The 21,565-nt window shown below is 47.7% G+C and overlaps 1 protein-coding gene across 4 annotated transcripts in view; it reads left to right on the forward strand.

Moving 5' to 3' along the window:
• EEFSEC (eukaryotic elongation factor, selenocysteine-tRNA specific) overlaps nt 1–21,565 on the forward strand; it is a 248,973-nt gene that overhangs the window by 69,698 nt on the left and 157,710 nt on the right. For all 4 annotated transcript variants that reach the window (XM_027049814.2, XM_027049815.2, XM_053218850.1 and 1 more), the window contains exon 2: nt 15,941–16,148. In XM_027049814.2, the coding sequence (XP_026905615.2) occupies nt 15,941–16,148 (208 nt within the window). The remainder of the gene's footprint in view (nt 1–15,940; nt 16,149–21,565) is intronic.

The raw sequence follows: 21,565 nt of genomic DNA on the forward strand, positions 1-21,565 counted from the left end.
ACCGTCCCTTGTCCAGCCTGGAGGGGCTGAGGTCGGAGAGGAACCGTCCTTGCCCTGTGGCCCAGTGGGGGCCAGGTTCAAGCTGAGGTTTGACCCCAAGCCCGTTGTCTCTTGTCCCCTGCTCTGGTCCTCTAGGGCCTGGTGACACCAGAGGTCACACCGCCCTTTTCTTCCAGGATGAACCCTTCCTGGTGTCCACCTTCCCCACCCCCATCAAGGCCAAATGTGGGACACAGAGGCCATTGGCCATGGGGCTGTCAAACCTCGCAGCTCAGCAGACTGATTCTGAGTGCTTTTCTGATTCAAAAAGGTAACAAAGAAGCTGGATGTTTATTGTTTCTTCCAACTTTCCTTTCTGGAGAAAATGCACTCCATAGGTCTCATACTGGGGAGCTGCTGGCCAGTTTTGGCCCATGGCCATGTTTTGTTTGGGCCACACGGTTTAAACATTTTTTGAATTGGTTGTCAACATTTAAAAATTGGCAAATTTCATATAATAGTCCAGATTTTTGGCTTCTCTTGAAAAATCGGAAGATCGGGCAACTCCAGGCCCAACATTCCTGTCTGGCCACATGGGCTGGGGCTGAGGAGAAACTGTCCCTTCCAGCTGGGGCACAGGCGTTTCTGTCCACTCTGGACTGACACCTTATCTTGCACCTAGCCCACGTCACTCACTTTCAGGTGCCCACCAAGCCTTGCGGGCTTTGACGTTTGGGGACACTGCTCCTCATGGTCTCCATTTCAGGTGGGCCTTTGTCCAGTGCTAGAATTTGTGAGAATGAGAACTCACACCCAAGAACACTGATCATTATCACTTCCGTAGTTAAGTACCTGCTATGTTCCGGGCCCTGAGTTATGAGGTTTGCATTCATGATCTGTGAGCCCCACGCTGCCCTGTGAATAATCCCCATGTTGCAGGTGGGAGAGACGGAGGCTCAGAGAGGTAAAGGCCTTGGGCGGGTCTCACTAGGCATGTAGGTGGGGGAGGCTGAAGTGGGATCCAACATGTTCCCTGCAAAGCCTACGTGTGTCTCCCCCCTGCCCCCCTCACGCCCTTCCCTGACATTTGGCGTTCTCACCTTGAGCTGCACCTTGAGACGTGTGTTTCTTCTCACAGCTCTTGTAGGAACAGGAGATGTGTGTGATGTAAGACCCAGGGACCGCCTGCCCCTGGGGATGGAAAGCCACCTGGTAAAGCTTCCTGCAGAGTTTCCCTTGGGGTCACAGGGGGCCGTCTTTAAGAGAAATCCTGTCGGGTGCCACTTCAGGAAGGAGGCCTGGTGGAACAGAAATGGGATCAGGCAGACCCAAGTTCGGCTCTGGCTCCACCATCACCCAGCTAGCCATAGGCTTGCACTATCTCTGCTCCTCCCTCCCCTTTTTAAAAAAATTAATTAAAATTTTTTTTCTTAAGGTTTATTCATTTTTGAGAGACAGAGGCAGAGTGTGAGTGGGGAAGGGGCAGAGGGAAAGGGAGACACAGAATCGGAAGCAGGCTCCAGGCTCCGAGCTGTCAGCACAGAGCCTGACGCGGGGCTCGAACTCACCAACCGTGAGATCATGACCTGAGCTGACGTCAGACGCTTAACTGACTGAGCCACCCGGGCGCCCCTAACTCCCTTCCTTTTTTGCCTCCGTCTCCTTCTCCTGTCTTCTCTCCCCTGCTCCTTGCCCTCCTCTCTCACACTTAGTGAGCTCTTAGTTTACTTTCTGAGCCGCAGGTTTCTCATGTGTATCTGGGCTGTTGCCTGGGTCTATGGCCTGCAAGGTTTAGACCTTCGATGACTGGTAGGCTCTGTTAGGAACCGTGAGCCTCTGTTGCTCATTTTCACATTGGAAATCACATTGACAGGGCCCTAGGATTATAGACTTTTCGTGAAAATATTGACTTAAAAAGCATTTTCAGGGTGCCTGGGTGGCTTAGTCAGTTAAGTGGCTGACTGACTCTTGATTTCGGCTCAGGTCATGATCTCATGGTTCGTGAGATCAAGGCCTGAGTCAGGGATTCTCTCTTTTTCTTCTCTCTCTACTCCTCCCCCATTCACAGTCTCTCTCTCTCTCTCTCTCTCTCAATAAGTAAATAAACCTAAAAAAAAACAAAAACAAGTAGCATTTTCCCCAGGGCACCTTGATCAAAGCATTGGGAAGACCTGGGCTACACTGGGATACAGGTCCCCGTAATGCTGGGTCCTTCCGTTCCCGTGGATCAGGTGCCTTCTTTGTTCCAAGCACTGTGTGAGGTGCATAGCTTCTTAAAAGATTAGCACTGGTTTTATCTCCATTTCACAGGTGAAGAAACAGGCCCAGAGAATTTAGGTGGGATGTGAAAGACATAGCAGCTGGTAAGGCAAGCAGAGATTCAGAGTTAAATCTGAGTTGCCCCTCTGCAAAGCTCTTGAACTCTCCACTGCGGGACCTGACTGTAACTTCTGCCCCGGCACCTGAGCGTACCCAGAGTCTCGAGTGACCACTTAAGGAGGACTCAGGAACTCTTCATCCCTCGTAAAGTCCTGTTGTTCCTGGTCGATCACCAAATCTGAATATTTATTCTGTGCTGCTGTTGGGAGGTCCCTGGTTTGATTCTGAGATTCTGAGCCACCCTCTTGTGCCCACCCCTGGCTGAGAGACCTGAGAGAGACAGGATGACCCACGGGGCAGGGTCTCTTTCTTGGGGAGGTTTGTGTTGGGCCTCCCAGACATCACTGACTGTGAAGTTGGCCTCGGCCGCCTTAGGACGGGTTTTCCTCATAATTTACATTCCCATGTCCACCTCTTACTGTCCAGAAGAAGCTCTTGCATCCATATTTGGTGATTTGTCTCTGTTTCCCTCCCCCCGCCCACCAACCCCAAGGTGTCTGCCAGAATCCTGTATAATTCGTATCATCTCCCAAGCTGTTATAGTATATGAGGGCAGAGGATAATTTCGTTATTTTTGAAAAAAGATTCTTAGCAAAAGTAAAAAAGGAGGGGGGAGTTTTCATACTCACCGCATGAAATAGACAATATTTCCTGAAACAGGAGATACGAACCTCAAAGAATTTAAAATAAAACATTCATTTTATTATTTTTTTAAAGAAGGAAAACGAGGGGGGAAAAAGTAGAATAGTCAGTCTTTTTATCCTAAGTACAGATGAAATTGATTAAACCTTAAAGACTGGCCTCCGCACACCCGGTTTATTAATTGAAGAATTTCCTCTTACCCAGAATGGGAAGTTCACATTAAAATCGAGCTTGCCCCTGAGTGGCAGTGACACTTGAGAACTGAACATTTTCCACAATCCTATTTTCTCTTCGGTGCTAGAGGAAATCCTAAAATGGTTAAAAGGCGGGGGGAGGGGGCTTACGGAGGAGGGGGAGCAGAAACCATACATTTTAAGGAAGCCTTCTTTCATTTCCTTGTAAAGCATGAAATCAAATTATAGCTCATGGCCCACAATTATTTTATTTCTACATTTCAAATTCCATTTTCTGCTCCTTTTCACTGCTCTAGAACAGGAGTTGTACTGTTGTGCAAAGTCAGCTAAAAAGATTACCCCAGATAGACTATGACACAGTAGCTTAAAGAAGCAAACAGGCAAAACTTTCTATTAAGTTGGGAGTCGTGGCCCTGCAGAACCCATGTGTCTGCCTCTATCAGGAAAGGAGGCAGAGAGGCTGGCACCCCCTTTGGCCCTTTGACCCGAGAGAGCGTGGATCCCTCTGCTCTGGCTGCGATGCCTGACCCTGCCTCTGCCCCTCTCATGAGGTGGGCAGTGCGAATGGTGTTTACTCCAGGGCCTCCTAAGGGTGGGCCACATGCCTGGTGGTGTGGTACAAGGTGGTGCCTGGCCCATGATTGACACTCCTGCTTGACAGGGTTGGAAGGTCGTGCCTTTTCCAGTTCTCATCCTGTCCCTCCCGCCTGTCGGAGAGAGACTCACGTTAGTGCTAGGATGTCTTATACTGGCTCTTGCCGATCCTCTTTTCACAGAGAGCAGGCCTCGGGTTCAGGGCTTCCGCAGCCAGCATTATCTCGTTAGCATGTAATAACATCGCATCACATTGCTTTGTGTCTCATTTTATTCATCTTTATGGTTAACTTCTACTTATGGCAAGTTTAATGCATTTATTGTCAAGTCAAGTTCTTTTAAATATAAATGGATTTGAGTTCAAAAAAATGACTTAACCCACATTAAGTAAATAACAGCAGAAGTAGCATCCACAGACATGGCAGAGATCGGAGGTGGTGCACGGATGGGGAGCCCTGGTGTAATTCATCCTCCCTCCCTGCAGCAGGACGCAACTGTTCCCAAGACCTCCAGCAAAGAGCCCTTTGATTGTATAAAGATGTTATGTACATCTTTACTAGCCCTGCCGCTCAGGAAGTTGTCTTATAGATCTACCTGAGTTCCTTCATGCTTCCGTTTAAGATCACTTCCTTTGTCTTTTCCTCCAATGAGGAACATGTGGTCTCAACCTCTGAACTTGGCAGCTTCTGATTTCCTCTTCCCTCGACCTTGTTGTGGCCACATAGTGTTTGGTAGCACACTGCTCTGGGTTTGAATTCATACCTCCAGTTTGCTAGCTGTGTGACTGTGGGAGAGTCACTTTAGGTCTCTCCAAGCCTCAGTTTCTCCATTTATAAAGTGTGCATAATTAAATAAACTCCTCCTTCTTGGGCTATAGTGAAGACTAATTGAAATAGTGTACATGGTACATTCCTGGGCACTCACTGAATGTTCATTTTCTTTCCCTGTTTCCCCAATTTCCTGATGCTTCAGTCATTGTTTTATCTTTTTCATTTTGAGATAATTTCCAACCTACAGAACAGTTGTAATGGTACAGAAAACTGCCATATACCCTCCACTCTTTAGTGATCCTCAGGACCATCTCCAAATGCCTTGTCTGATTTTGATGCACCCAGACATGGGGATCTCTCTCCAGCGTGCCTGACCATCACCGAGTGGGATGAGGACAGGTCTGTGTTCTTACATCGGTCTTGCGGAAGGACAAAATGTCATTCACAGAACATCTCTATGACCTCTAAACAGACATGATGGGTTCTACCTCCTTCTCTCTTATGCCCCTGCCCCTGTCGTCGGATTGTCATAACTTGCAGGATCAAGTCCAGGCTCTTTACTAGGAGAATTTCCAAGCTGGAGAGATGCATGCCAGGGATGGTGTCTGAGATGCTTTTATGTGTGTATAGGTACAGCACTAAGAAACATTAACCACTGCAAGAGAGTTCTGTTTTCGGGATTCTTTAAATCCTCTGATTCCATTAAGGAGAATATCTCTGGTGTCTGGAGTTTTAACACTTCTCTTAACATTGTGAGCTATGTACCTATGGCAGCAACTGTGTCTGGCTAGCAGTGTTTTCGTTTTTCTGTACTTTTTTTTTGGTCCTTTTACTTATGGTAGGTAGTTTTTTTTTTAACTTAAAATTTTTAAAAACAAATTGACTTTGAACCAGTAATGTATGCATGTTGTTTGAAATTTAATTTTTTTTAATGTTTATTTTTGAGAGAGAGAGAGAGAGGAAGCGAGCACAAACAGAAGAGGGACCGAGAGAGAGAGGGCGACACAGAACCTGAAGCAAGCTCCAGGCTCCCAGCTGTCAACATAAAGCCCGATGCAGGGCTCGAACCTACGAACCACGAGATCATGACCTGAGCTGAAGTCCAACACTTAACCAACCGAGCCACCCAGGAGCCCTGTGGTTTGAAATTTAAAAGGTACAAATGCAGGGGCACCTGGATGGCGCAGCCGGTGTCCAACTCTTGATCTCAGCTCAGGTCTTGATCTCAAGGTTGTGAGTTCAAGCCCTGCGTTGGGCTCCACACTGGGCGTGGAGCCTACTTAAAAAAAATGAAAAACAAAATTAAAAGGTACGAAAGCATAGACAGTAAGAAGTGGATCTCCCTTGGATCCGGATCCCTGCTTACCTGGTTTACTTCCCCAGGGACAAATGACTGTGACCAGTTTCTTCTAAAAATTACAAGGACGGTGATTTTAGGCATATACGTTCTAATGCACAGCCTATAGAAATGGCAGGGTACTGTGCACGCTGCCTTGGTGAGACTCCCACTCAGGGCATAGCGCTGCTCTGTGCTTCTTAGTAGCTGTATACTGTTTTGTTATGTGGATATACTGTGATGTACATAACTGCCTCCCTCCCGATGGGCAGCTAGGCTGGCCCCACTTTTGGGTTACTGCAGACACGTTGCAACAGTGGCCTTGTATGTACCTCATTTGCATGTGGGATGTTGCCAGGTCCCAGGGTATTGTGCATCCACACTTTGGATGGCTGTTGCCAGAATGGCCTCAGAAGAGGTCTTGTCAGCACACGTCCCAGATGGACGGGACCGCCTGTCTCCCCACACTCTTAGCGGCAGGGTGTCGTCAGTGTTTTGAGGGATGACATGACCCTGAAGCTGGCAGAGCTTGACTCTGAATTCTAGCCCTCACTTCCCAGTCGTGTGACCTAATCTCACCTCTCGATGGGGATAGTGATGGAAGGTCATCTAGAGGGCTCCAGGAGTCAGTCAGTAGTGCCTGGCAGGGCAAGACCTTACTACTCATCTGGCCCTTTTATTGTGGTATGATTTTGTCAACCCACCAGGGGAAAGCTAGAATCTTGGGGTCATTTCAGTTTGCATTTTCTTGTTATTGGTGAGGTAGGGCATCTTATTATATGTCTGAACTCTTTGTATTTCTTTTCTTTGCCCTGTTTCCTGACTTCCCTCCAGCCACCCATCTCTCTTCGCTGGTCCTTGGACACCCAGACACCTTGACACCCCACGGGGTCTTTGTACCAGCCCCTCTGTCTGCCTGGAATGCCCTTCCCCTGGTTAACTGCCAGCTCCTCTCCTCCAAGTCCTGGCTCAAATGTCTCCTTCTCAGGAAGGCCCACCCTGACAGCCTGAATTAAAATTGTAACCCGCCTGCCTCCTGTACATTCCTGAGCCTTTTTTCCTGCTCTCTTTTTCCCCAGGATACTTAACCATCTTCCCCCCTTCTGTGAAACTCACGTCTTAGATGTATTGTTTACTTCTAGCCTTATTTCACTGGACAGTGAGTCCCTCTGGTAAGGGGTAGGGACCGTCATCTGTCCTCATCTCCAGGGTGCCAAGCACCAGCTTAGGGGGCTGGCAAGTAGGAAGCACTCCGTGAATGTGCTTAGTGTGAGCTATGTGTAGATACGGTTGCCGTTTTTGATTGGATTGTTGCTCTTTTTATTATCCACTTGAAGAAGCTTTTTAACTATTAAGGAGAGTACTCCTTTGTGGGTAGCGTGTCCCTGGTCGTGTTGGCCTTTATCATATTTTTGTCCATGCAGGAATGTCTGATTTTTACGTTGCTGAATTTGTCAATCTTTCATTTTTTTTCTTTTACGTGTTTCCGGGTTTTGTATCTTACCTACGTTGTTTTTTTGTTTGTTTGGTTTGGTTTTTTGGTTTTTTTTTTTTTACTTTTAAGATTATAAAAAAATTCTCTCACATATTTTCTTCCAGGACTTTTATGGTTTTATATCCTTATGCTGAAAGCTTTGGTCCTTTGGCATTTATTTTGGTGTGATGTATGAGGTGGAGGAGACTCAACCTTAGTTTTATCTAGACAGCCACCCGCTGTCCCTGTGTCCCAGGTGTGTGCTTTTCCCATCGACAGATGTGGACAGGGAGGCGACTCACCCAGGATCTGCGGCCGGTGCGTCCTATTCTGCACCACTGCCCTCTCTCAGCTCTGTGGGTGTTTGGCCGCGAGTCTCCAGCGTTTATTGTTTTTTGGCTTTTCCTCTGTTTGGCGGGGCTCCAGCGCCTCTATTTGTCTGCTATCTTGTCCGCAGCTGTTTATTTTTTTCCTTGGTCTCTTACACGGGCTCTCTTTGTTCTTTCCCCTGTTCCTCCACTGCTAACATGGCTCCCATTGTTCTCCTCCCGGGTTTCTTTAGGTGCTGATGAATGCCTCCTTTCGTTTCCTCCTGAAGGACCATGCCTCTGGTTTTGGACATGTCCTAGAGGACGCTGGCAGTTTGCCTTTGCACACCTTGTGCGCTCTCCTTCCTCTTCCCATCCCCAGGGCCTTGCCCGCCTCCTCCCTGGGGTACCGTAGGGTTCCCTGGAGACCCGGCCATGCAGGACCCTGGCCGAGAGGCAGCTGGCAATAGAAAAGGAAGACATGTTTAAGTCAGCCAGCCCTGAGTTCTAGCCCCGCCTCTGCTGGCTACTGTTGTGTGACCAGACCTCGGATTTCTTGTGATTCGAATGGGAGAGCCTCCTCCTCGTGGGACGTGGTGAGGGTCAGAGCTAACACACGTCAAGCTGGAGTCATGAGCCCATTTGCCTGTTAGGAGCCAGGCTGATGGCATAAATGCCAGGTACGGGGCAGTAGGGAGTTGTGGAGACCAGGGTAAAATTGGGAAAGATAGCCGCTCTCCAGGGGGCAGCTGCTCCTCAGCCACGTTGGGCGCAGGCCCAGTGTTGCCATATCTGCCGATTCATAAGGATTTTATGTGACCTCTCGAACTGTAAGTGTTTCCCAGTGCATTCATATTCCTAGAAGCACCATGCAGGCTAAACAGTGTCCTTTCTAGAGCCTGGTGTATCTTTGTCGGTTTGAAATCAGGGATGCGGATGGTCCTCAGCCCGGGGCCTGGCACTGATTCAGCCCCCAAGCCATGGTAGCAGTCACTTGGACTGTGGCTGCTCTGGTTGGCTTTCTTGTCAGTCAAGGGGTATGCTGGTTCCGCCGGCTACTAGGTCAGCTTCACTCCTGCTTGCTACCTACAGTATTTGGAACACCCGAAGCTTGTTCTTCTCGTTCATTTGGTGAAGCATATCATTTTCCTAGAGAGCAGGAGTGAGGGAGGCTGTGTGAATGGGCTGTGGAACCTTGACGACTTGTTGAAGATGTCCAGTCCTGCCCACTCAAGTTCTCTTGCTCAGGTGTCTCCCTGCTGGTCTGGTGGGATTTGGCGGGATGTTTGTGGGGGAGCCTACCTTTGCAGACTGGGTTAAAACAGTAAGGGCTTCCTGCCCCTTGGTGGATGCAGTGCTCCAGGCTGTGGTCTGGCACTCATCCCCTGTGAGGGGCCTTGTGGATACTGCTGGATCGCGGGAGGTATCGTTAGTATTTGTTCCATGCTGTTGTTGATACTGTCTCTTCTCTGCCTGGGAAGGGCATGGGGCCTTTGTGGACATGTGAGCCACAGGGAAGGAGATGGCCCCTTTTGAGCTTTTACTGTGCTGGGCTTCATGATACAAGTCCCAATACTGATAGTAGCTTGTGTTTCTTGAGCTCTTAGTATGGGCCACGTGCTGTGCTCGATGCCCTCCCTGCACCTTAACGTGTTGTCTCTGACATCAGCAGGATATAGGGGAGGAATCCCAGGCTCCAAGAGGTCAAGAGGTGTACTCACATGTGTGCCTGAGGCTGCACAGCCGGCAGGGGTGAAGCTGTGCCTTGGCTTGGGGCCAGCCCCTCAGGCTCCCCGCCTCCCTGCCCTGCCGCTCTCCATAGCATGCCTTCCAGGGCACGTGAGGTGGCCTTCCATGCTCCTGAAGCTTTCTTCCCGCTAAAGGGCAGCACCCTCTCCAAGGCTTTCTTTTGCTCACATGCCCTACGTACAAGTATGCCGTCCCTCTGGGCTCTGTCCTATGTCCGTATCTGAGATTTTCAACCAGGTCAGTCGAAATCACAGTGGGGTGATCATCCCTGTTTTACAGATGAGGAACTAGAGCTCAGAGAGGGTAAATAGCATTAAGAAATCTCCCTCTGTCTGAAGGTGTTCATGAAAATGGTCATCTGATAGGAGCAAGGGGCATGGTCCTCGGAACTTCCTCCAGTGACTGGAGTCTCCTTTGGCTTTCTGTCCCCCCACTGGAGGCTCTGGGCCTGGCCAGCAGCATGGGAATTGTGAGGGAGGCAGGTCCTGAAGAAAGCCGGCAAGGAGAGTGAGGAGAGGGGCTGGCGGGCAGTGTGTGCAAGTTGGACATGCGCCTGTGCCCAGGTGGGTGCACGTCTGACCACTCTGCAAGCTTTTCTTTCTCCACTCCCCTCCCCCCCCCAACTTGGTCAGTAACCTCAGTTCTTTGTCCACATGTGTTTGCCTGGGGGCATCCTGGACAGGTGGGAACAGCAGCCTCTGAATGTGAGGCTGGGCAGAGAGCTTGGCTCGTCACCAACAGCCCTAAATGTAGCTCCGTTTACTGAGTGCCCGGCTGGCCTTCCCCTTTGATTCCATGCCCCCTACCCCCGCCCCAACCTCTTGCAGTGGGCATCTTTGTTTAGATTCTGATTTACAGATGAGGAAATGGAGGCCCCCAGGGGTGCTGTGGTTTGAATGCCCGGTTGGGTGCCTCCGAGCCCAGCGCTGACCTCTTCCTCCCACTCATGGCCCTTGGCTCCCCACCTGCACATGGACCTTCTTTACCAAGCCCCTTCCATTTCCAAACCCTCTGATTCTGTGCTGAGGAGGGCAGGACGGACATCCCTGGTGCTCAGCTGTACACTCTCCTGTGCCAGTAGGAATCTGAGAGGGGGTTCCCAGGCCACTGTACTTTGGGGGAAAGGATACAGAGGGAGGAAAACTGAAATGCACAAAATGGACACACACGGCGAGGGGGACTCTCCTTGAGAGGAATCACGGGCTCCAGTGTGATGGAAGTCTCGATGCCTCCTGGCGAGAGGCAGGGCCAGGACAGGTGAGCCTGTGTTGGTATCAAAACGATGCTGGCTTCTCACCCTAGCTAGATAGCCTGGGGCAAGTATTTAACCTGCCCGAGCCTCAGTCTTCTTGCCTGGAAAATGGGGAAACAAGCAATATATTGAATAAATGAATACAAATAACAGCAATACCGACGGCACCTTGGGATTGTAGAGCTGCAGCCCCTCCTCCCGCCCCACGCTCCAAGGGGGACTTCTGACACTTGCTTTGCCATTCTGCAGCACCCACAGGGGCTGGTGCACAAGTCCCCACCCACGCACGGGGTGAGCGTTTCACTCTGGGCGCAGGATCGCAGCCCAGGGACACAGGGTGCTGTGGGAGAAAGGGGTCCGGGGGCCCATGTTCACATCGCTCCAACTGAGCCCTTGCCCCTGACTTGACTTGGTCACTTCACCTCTCTGAGCTTTTGTTTTGCCGTCTGTGATTCTGTGATCCCCACATGGCAAAGTTAAGACGAGAAGCAAACGTGCTTGCCACAGTAGGAGTTGTAGAAGGAAAAACAATCACAGCAGCTAACGTTATGGAGGATTTCCTATGGCCGACCTGTTGTTCTGAACCCGCTCCGCGTGTTCTCTCTTTTAACCTTCACTGCAGCCCGCTGGCTGGGCTCACCCTTGTCCTCATGGAGACCAGGAAGCTGAGGCCCACGGAGGTCTGATGTATCCAGCGAATGGGTTGGAATAATAATAGGACATAAATTGCCACTGCACTTTTATATTTTTGATGACAGTGTATTTACGTTGTTTATTGAATATTTAATAAGTCACTAGTTAAAAATACATTTTTCTTTATTTTAAATTTAATACTATTCTCTTCTTTTTAGGATGTTCATTTTGATTAAAAAAAAATCACATTTTGATTAAATACCTGATTTTGAGGCTGCTAAAATGTTTAAAGTTTTATGTTCAGTTTCTCTGGCTGAAACATTTTTTTTCTGCACACGCATGTTTTCCGCCTTCAGTCCCAGAAGGAAAATTACATCTCACAGATAACTTACACTTTGTTAAATGCCGACCTTTGTAAGTTTTTCTTTATTTTTGTTTTTGAAATGATTAAGATGTATCCTCTACAGAATTGGAAATTGTAACTTATAAAAGTACCGAGAAACTTGAACCCTGTTATAATTATTCTGCAAACCTTTAAAGGGATCTATAGTCAGAACAACTAGATGAAAAACTCTGATAGACTGAAAAATATAGAGGGTCATTTGTAAGCTGCAAGTTCCTGACTTGTGTTTCCCGCCCACTCGCTCGCTGTGCCCCTCTCGTCTCAGAATGGTTTCCTACCCTGGGTTCGTGGGAATTGGGAAGGACACTGCTTGATTCATTCTGTGGAAGTACTGGGGATCTTGAAAAAGACAAGACGGGCCAGTTATGTCACTTCCTGTCGCCTGATCAAAAGTTTGATGAAGCAACGAGAGTAACTGAGAGCCACTGCTGGGCAGCGGGCAGTTGCCTGATGATGACCCCTGGTTCTCAGTGGGGCCTGTCACGTCGCTGTGACCTCTGGTCTCTTTAGAAGTGCCTGATGTTGGCAGCGGGTCTGCTCAAGAGCCTGGCCTTTTGGAACGGAGCTGTGTGCTCCCTGCAACAAAGGCGGCTTGTGGACGCTGGATTAAGGCTGCAGAGGAAATCCTGACCAGTCTGAGTGTTTGGGTCTCATCTGCACCTGTCTTTCTGGCTCTGTCAGGCCAGTTTCATCTCTATCCCCAGGATCCCAACAGGCATCATAAGTGAGATGGGCTAAATACGTAGAATATACGAGTTCTTCCCCTCCAGCCACTGGGCCAAGACAAGGTGCTCCTGGGTAGTTTTATATACCAATGGGGAACTGAATCTCTGAGAAAAGGAACAGAGTCCTAGTGAATAGAGTGGGGGGGGGGGGGTGGGCAAGCTATCATTAGCTCAGTTCAGTCCATGAAAGATTGCCCATGCTGTGCCCGCTAGGTCCTGTGCTGGGTCCTACAAATCCAGATTGACAGCCCGACCTGTGATCTGTAAGCTCTGAGCATTGGGGTAGTTGGGGAGGAAGGGCCAAGGGTGAGTGAAGTATAGGCAGAGGGGCAGGAGCAAAAGCTGGGCAGGGAAGGGTGAGAATTATCGTGGAGTGTACCTTGATTCTCAGTGTGAAAATGAGGAGTGGGCGAGGAGTAGGACGAGTAAGAGAAGAGGCTGGAGAGGGGATGGGTCCCCATGTGGAAGGACAGGCCACATGGCACATAGGTGAGGACAGGCACCAGCGTTCAGATCTCTCCTTTAGCACCTATTTGCTGAGTGACGAAGGGCAGTTACCAAGCACCTCCTCATCCGTACAGGGGGTCCATGGTAGTTTGGGTAAGAGAGGGGATGATGTTTAGGTCCTAGAGGGAGCCAGGGCAGTTGGAAGTACTCTGGAAAAGTCCTTGAGACATCCTTGGGATAGCGTAGCCTTGGCTTTGTGGGCACAGCTTTGCCCACTACAGTTGGGAGTCACCTGGTCAGGTGCTTGGGACCATTTCGTGTGAAGGTGGCTCTCCAGTCTTCCTGGAGAACGGCTCATAGGCTGGGAACCCCAGGCACTCCTCCTTCTGCTCATCTGTGGGCTTTGTCCTATCCTGCCTCAACACCTCGCTACACAGCCCTGTGACTGGTGACAGGTTTGCTTCGGGAGAAGTCACCTCTTCTGGGGAGAGCTGGGCTCAGGCTTTGAGCGGGGGCATGCATGTGCACACACACATGTGCCCTGGGGCAGGGCAGGGAGCACCGGGGAGGGCTCCGTGAGGTGCACCCTGGTGCGCAGCGCAAGGAGGACGTGCCAGGACCGTGAGGTAGAAGAGGGGGCCCAAAGCCACAGCACGGAGTTCCCGTTCAGTTAGAAGACAGCGAGGGGTCTTAGCAGGGGAACAGCAGATCAGCGTTTAGTTCATTATTTATGTACGTCACGTCATTTTATTTATTTCTGAATGGGTACTGCACACCTGTGTAAAAGGTACAGAAGAACACACAGTCTGGTTTCCTTCCTACCCCATCCCACATCTGCCACCTGGCTCTCCCGACAAACAACCAAAAGTTAGCTGTTTCTTTTGCATTCCTTCAGACATGTTTTATGTGCAGAGGAGCAAACACTTCCTCCCATACAGCACCCATACACACACACCTTCCTTCCCCCCGCCCCCCGCTTTTGACACAGATTACATCGCTCTGCCCTTTGTTCTTCTCACTCGCTCTACCTTGGGGACTGTTCCATAGTGGTACACAAAGAGCTTCTTCATTCCTTTTAACGGTGGGATAGTATTCTCCTGGAGTGGGTGTAACATTCTTTGTTTTTAACATGCCCCCTGGTGATGGGCATTTACATGGTTTCCAACTGTAGCTACAACAAGCCTGCTTACACTATGGGACCCTGCACATGTGTATGGGCTTGGCTGGGTCAAAGATGCTGTGAATTCTGATAGCTGTTTTCCGATTGACTTTCATAGAAATACCGATTTACCCCCCTCCCTGACTCAGTGTATGAATCAGTCATAGAGTTTTAGGAAGTTCCTTCTGGGAGGCTGTTTGGAGGATGGATTTCAGAGGGACAAGTCTGAGGCAAAGAACAGGTCTCTTCCCACTAGGGAGCAGCTGACATGGGCCTGCCATGCGCCATGGGGGTTGAGGCTGCAGCAGAGATGCATCCCAGAGGGGAGCTGGTGATTCGGTAGATAAGAGAGGGAGTCTGTCAGATGGTGAGGTTTTTAGACCTCCATTGTTTAAAAGGTGTGGGTGATAGAACCAGCGTCATCCCCTGCCGCGTCCCCACATGCTGCCCGGTGGGACAAGGGAGATGCCAGTGCCAGCTGCTGTGAGCACCAGCCTGCCCCTCCGGGCCCCTTGGACCACAGCAGCATGGAGTCCCTGGGACTGGGTGAGGTGGAAGAGGGGGCTTGGGAGGGCAGACAGAAGGGCCAGGGAGGATAGCTGGGACATTTTGAGGCCTGCCTAGAGCCGGAGACGCCTGTTGTTTCTCCTGGGGGGAGGCTGGAGGAGCTGCGCACGTCAGTGGTGACCAGGAAAGAATCCTTCAGCAGTGCAGCCAGGCTCCCCGGTGTCTGGTGGCCCTTAGTGCCAAAGCAAGTACCCCCGTGAGTCCACCTTCGTCTGAAACACTGGTCGTGGAGATTAAGGGGTTGACTAGCACACACAGTAAATGTGCCAGCAGAGAAAACTGCCCTCCTCCTCGCCTTCCCTCGCTCCCCAGGAATGATCTTGGGTCATGAGAGTCACCCACAGAGCAGTCCTCCTCCGTTTCACCACAACAATAGTTGGGTCTTGGAAATCCCTCCTGGGGCAAAGGGGGAAATAGTTGCATATTTCTGTATCCCCCAAAATAACTTCCCGCCCCCTTTGTTGGTAAAACTACTTCAAATCCCATTAAAAAGGACACATTCCCTTCATTGGCTAACTTGAGTATTCCTAACATGGCTCAGGGCGGTTTCCCCTCATGGACTCCTCTGTAATTCCTCCCTCTGCTGTTGTTCAGCACAGGTGTGGCTGTGTATTTAGGGCATGCTCCCAGCCAGGCATGCATGCATACGTGTGGAATGCACACACGTGCGCACGCACACACACATATAGAAATACACGTACATGCTGGCGGTGCTCAGCGTTGATGTAGTTGAACCTTGGGTTGCTCTTACCTCCTTGAAAGGACGGGAGCCTACCACCTGGAACGGAGAGGACAAAAGAAGCGAGTAGATGTGACGCAGCCATGCGTGGGAGGATCATGACTAAACCCAACTACCGTGAGGAGAAGACCCAGGAGCCATAGAGGAGACGAGCCCCCACCTCCCCGGTAGTTTTCCATTCCTTCCATCTGCTGTCTTGTGAAGGGCAGATCTCTAGGCGTTTGCCAGGTCTAAGATGGGAATAAAATGAAGGGATTGATGCAGTAAAAGGGTGTTTTGGGGTCCCCAGCCCTACTGCGTGCTGGCTGTGGCTCTTGGTGGGCTCTCTGTATTTTGCGGGCCTCAGTTTCTTCCTCTCCAGATGAGGTAACACGCCCGTCCCTCATGGTGGTCGTGAGGATTCAGTGAAATCGTGTTGGTCCGAGTCCGTCCCCCATGGCCGGGGCTAGGAGGCGTGTGGTGGTCATCCCACCCACCTTTATCTTCATACTTGAATTTGGCTGGTTCTGCTGAAGCTCAGGAATTGGGCAACTTTCTACAGAGTCCTCTCCCCCATTTCCCTTTCTAACCTTGTCTTTCTCTCCTTGCAGGGGCCCAGATCATTGATCTGATGATGCTGGTCATCGATGTGACCAAAGGGATGCAGACCCAGTCCGCGGAGTGCCTTGTGATTGGGCAGATCGCCTGCCAGAAGCTGGTCGTGGTGCTGAACAAAATAGACCTCTTAGCTGAAGGGAAGAGACAGGCAGCGATTGATAAAATGACAAAGAAAATGCAGAAGACCCTAGAGAACACCAAGTAGGTTTGCTAATGAGAGGAGTGTCCACATGTCTAAGCTGGCTCTGGGGCATACTTCATTTCATTAACACAGGTTGGGCAGGCGGGTGTCAGCTGTGGGTCCTAGTAAGCGGGATCTCACCTGGCCCTTGCGCGCGGCAAGAGTAAAAGACTAAGATGCTGTTGCAAGAGACCAAAAACTACAAAAGCGTAAAGAGACTAGAAGCTGATTTTCCAGGTAATTTCCTAACGTGAGCACAAGGGGGTTTCTTCTCTGTACAGCATTCAGAAACCCCGGTGTCCTCCATCCTGCTTCCACTTAGGGTGTGTCCCTGTCCGTGTGGTCAAAGCCAGGCACGGACAGTGCTGCATTCACGTTCACAGGAGGGTCCAGTGTATAAGGAACGCCCGGACTGGAAGAGGCACACACCCTTGCCACAGATTCTGTGGGTGAGGCCTCAGTCCTGCCCGTTCATGTTGGTCATGCCTCGGTGTCAGGCCAGGAAACATATCCCCTCACCATCTGCTTAGGTGCAACTTGGTTATCTGAAGGCGGAGATGAGTTTTGGTGGATGACTGGATGTTTCTGTCACAGAGGCTTGTAAAATTGGGTAGATGGATGGGCAGACTTTGCTGTTGGAGGGGAGACTGGGAAAGGCGAGATCACAAAGGACCTTTGTAATATCTCATGCCAGCGAGTTTACGATTTCGTCTTGCAGAAAGTAAGGAGTCCTTAAAGAGTTTGTGCAAGAAGTGGCTGAGAAGTTCTCCCATGCAGAGCTGACTGGTGGCAGGCAGAAGGGATGGCTCAGCGATGAGGATCCAGGGGGAGCCGAGAACAGAGAGGGAGAGGCAATTTGGTGGTGTTCTCAGGGAGAGAAGTGTGGTCCGAGTTAAGGCTGTGGAGGGAGGGGAGGGGTGACTCGGGGAGACCTTTGACAGGAGAAGCAACAGGCCTTGTCAAGTGATTGGCTACGCTTACGGTCCTTGAAGACATGTCCATGAGGGCAGAGAGGTAGCGGTGCTGTGGGGCTGTGGGACAGAAAGCCGCCGGGTCGCTCAGGCGGCCACAGGAGTGACTTACTCTGGTGTGGTCAAGAGAATGAGAAAATGTCCTTGTTGAGAACACAGTGTTGGCAAACCTCATTGTTTTATCAATTCCTCTCTTCCTCTCTGGGCCAGCGCCTTTTGATCAATACTAAATAGCGGTCACTGGGAGACAGCGATGCTTCCTCTTTGCTATGCAGCCCGAGACAATATCCTGCTGCTGCCACCTCTCCTTCTCCTGCCTGTGGAGGGCAAGCAAGTAGAGAGTGTTTTTGTTTCCCCGTCATAAAGATTGATATGCCTTCCCATTTATGATTTTTTTTTTCAGATCCAACACCTGCAGCTCTCCCTCAGAATTCTCAAGTTGGTTAAATTAAAGCTCCAGCCCTGTGAATGGGCCAAATATGTCATAAAAGATTTCCTAGCACTGCCTTTTGTTAGCAAAATTCATCAATCCGATAAAATCGACACATTTAGATAAGTGTTGCATAAGAATTCAGACTTTGTTATTCCCAACGGAAGTGGATATGAGACTGTAAAAAGGAAGATAAAAAATTATATCTTCTTTTTAGTGAGTTATTTGATCTCCCTGCCGTTTTATTTACTTGTCAGAAAGGGGAGAACAGGTCCTTTGGACTCCTGCGTGAAGACCCAGTACAATGTCAGTATCATTTGTATATAAACGGGACCTTCTGGGAAGGGTTTGGGGTACCATTAAGGGTAAATTAATATTAGCTATTTCGATCAGTTAAATTTAAGGCAGATTCTCACCTTCATGTTTAAGTTATTATTCCTATTTTAATTTATTGCTTGAAGGTCAAATTATGGACTGTATCATATCCAGAGGCAGTTGTCCACCTGAAACCTCTCCTCTCCTCATTCAGTGCCCGGAGGGCGGGGGGAGAAACTCCCATAAAAGAAAGGATTGCCACCCTGACGGGTTGTAGCTAGTGGGCTCCAGGGCCAGTGGCCAGGCCAGGTTGTAAGAGAACATGAGCTTTTACCTCTGTGCAGCAGAGAACTTTAAGTCATCTTAAGTGACCATCTCCTTTCCTTATGGTCCCTTGTGAAGTAAATCCTTTGTAAATGCTGGCCCATATGTGAAGAAACTTTCTACCTAAAAAGGAAAAAGTTGGGCTGATGAATTATGTACATATCAAAACTGAAAATATAAAACTTGTTAAAAACATAACGTATTTTTTCCATCCAAAGAGTAATTAAAATTAGAAAACGGAGAAAAATGATTAAAAGAAAGAGGAGACCACCCAAAGATTTCTTTTTTCAAAATAACTGCTGACATTTTGGTTTATTTCATTCCTATCTTTTCACTGTGTATAATATTACCACCCCCCTTTTCATCCACATTTTTTTAATTGTGGTAAAATATGCATACTAAAATACCCATAAAATTATTATTTTACCCATTTGCAAATATATAGTTCATTGGCATCAAATACATTCACAAAGCTGTGTCTCCATCACCACTGTCTATACCTAAAACTTTTTCAGGATTCCCAACAGAAACTCTGTATCCTTTAAATAGTAACTCCCCCTTCTCTCCTTCCCTTCCCCCCCCCCCCACAGCATTTATTCTGCTTTCTGTTTCTTTGAATTTGCCTATTGCAAGTACCTTATATAAATGGAGTCATATATTCGGCTTTCTGTGTCTGGCTTATTTCCATTAGCATAATGCTTTCAGGGCCCGTCCTTGTTGTAGCAGGTGTCAGAATGTCACTCCTTTATAGCTGAATAATTTTCTATTGTGTGTATGTACCATATTTTGTTTTTCCATTCATAATGGATAATCACTGGTCTTATTTCCTTTGGCTATTGTGAATAATGCTGTATGAACATTGGTTTACAAATATCTATTCAAGTCCTTGCTTTCAATTCCTTTGGGTCTATACGTAGGAGTGGAATTGCTGGATCATATGGTAGTTTTATGAGTAACGTTTTGAGGAACCACCAACAGTTTTCCACAGTGGCTGCACCATTTTACATTCCTGCCAACAATGTGTTAGGGCTCTAATTTCTCCACATCCTCACCAACACCTGTCATTTTTCTTCTTCTTCTTTTTTTTTTAAATAGTTATCCTAGTAGCTATGAAGTGGTATCTCATTTCGGCTTCCCCTATCCCCTTTTGCTGGTTCCCCCACCACCACCTGTATTATTGAGAAATAGTTGACATATATCAATATATAAGTTTAAGGCATACACCATGATGGTTTGATTTACACATATTGTGAAATGATTAGCAGTCAGTTCAGCTAACATCCATCCTCCTATATAGATACAATACAAAGAAAAGAAGGAAAGAAAAAAGGAAAAAAATGTTCTTGTGATGAGATTTCTTATGATCTACTCTCTTAACACCTTTCCTGAATATCAGATGGTAGTGTTAGCCACAGTCATCATGTTGTACATCATGTTTCTAGGACTTATGCTACAACTGCAGGTTTGTATCTTTTGACCACCTTCTCCAATTCTCTCTTTCCCAACCTTCTGCCTCTGGTGACCACAAGTCTGATCTCTTTTTCTGAGTTGTGTTTCTCGTGTTTTTGTTTTTGTTTTTGTTTTTCTTAGATTCTGCGAATAACACACAGTATTTGTCTTTCTCTGACTTCTTTCGTTTAGCATAATGCCTTTGAGGTCCATCCATGTTATAGCATATGGTAGGATTTTTTATGGATAAATGATATTCAAATACACACACACACACACACACGTACATACATACATACATACATACACACCACAACTTCTTTATCCATTCATCCATCTATGGACACTTAGGCTGTTTCCATGTCTTGGGTACTGTAAATAATGCTGCAGTGAACATGAGGGTGCAGATATCTTTCCAAGTCAGTGTTTTCATTTCCTTTGGATATATTCCCAGAAGTGGATCATATGGTAGTTCTATTTTTAATTTTTTGCAGCTCCTCCATACTGTTTTCCATAGTGGCTGCACCAGTTGATACTCCCACCCATGGTGCACAAGCGTTCCCCTTTCTCCACATCCTCACCAGCATTTGTTATCTGTTGTCTTTTTGGTGGTGGCCATAGTAACACGTATGAAGTGATAGTGATATCTCATTATGGTTTTAACTTACATTTTCTTAATGACTAGTGATGATGAGCATCTTTTCATGTACCTGTTGGCCTTTCATGTATCTTCTTTGGAGAAATGTCTATTTAGGTCTTTTGCCCATTTTCTATCAGGTTTTTGTTGTTGTTTTGTTGGGTTTTTGTTGTTGTTGAATTGTAGCAGTTCTTTATATATTCTGGATATTAATCCCTTGTCACATATATGATGTGCAAATGTTTTCTCCTATTCTGTAGGTTGACTTTTCACTTTCTTCATACTGTCCTTGGAGGCACATGAACATAAGGGAAGGGAAACAAAAATGATATAAAAACAGAGAGGGGGACAAAACAGAAGAGACTCATAAATATGGAGAACAAACTGAGGGTTGCTAGAGGGGTTATGGGAGGGGGGGTGGGCTAAATGGGTAAAGGGCATTGAGGGATCTACTCCTGAAATCATTGTTTCACTATATGCTAACTAATTTGGATGTAAATTTTAAAAAATTAAAAATAAAATTAAAAAAAAGTTTTTAACTTTTATAAAATCTAATATATTGATTTTTCTTTTGTTGCCTGTGTTTTTGGTGTCATATCCATGAAATTGTTGCCAAATCCAATGTCATGAAGATTTTCCCCAAATTTTTTCTTAAGAATTTTGTAGTGTTAGCTCTTAAGTTTAGGTCATTCGTCTACTTCTAGCAAATTTGTATATATGGTGTAAGTTTATGTATGGTGTAAGTTAAGGGCCCAACTTTATTATTGGCATGTGGCTATCCAGTTTTCCCAGCACCGTTTGTTGAAAGGATTGTCCTTTCCCCTTTTACCCTTGTCAAAACTAAATTGATCATACATGTGTGGGCTTACTTCTGGGTTCTCTGTTCTCTTCCATTGGTCTGTGTGTCTGTTCTTATGCCAGTACCACACCACTTTGTTTACCTTTGTAGTAAGTTTCAAAGTCAGGAAGTTGAGTTCTCCAACATTTTTATGCTTCTTCTCCAAGATTATTTTGGCTATTTGAGGCCCCTTGCAATTTGGAGGATCTGCTTTTGCATTTCTGCAAAAAGTGGTTGTTGGAACGTTAATAGGGATCGCCTTGAATCTGTAGATCGCTTTGGGTAGCACGAACATCTAAACAGTGGTAATGAAGTCTTCCAGTCTATGAACACGATGCCTTTCCATTTGTTTAGATCTTTAGTTTCTCTCATCAGTGTTTTGTAGTTTTCAGTCTACAGGTCTTTCACATCCTTGGTTAGATTTATTCCTAAGCATTTAATTCTCTTAAATGCCATTATAAATGGAATTGCTT

The sequence above is a fragment of the Acinonyx jubatus genome, chromosome A2 (assembly GCF_027475565.1).
Source record: "Acinonyx jubatus isolate Ajub_Pintada_27869175 chromosome A2, VMU_Ajub_asm_v1.0, whole genome shotgun sequence".
NCBI lineage: Eukaryota > Metazoa > Chordata > Mammalia > Carnivora > Felidae > Acinonyx > Acinonyx jubatus.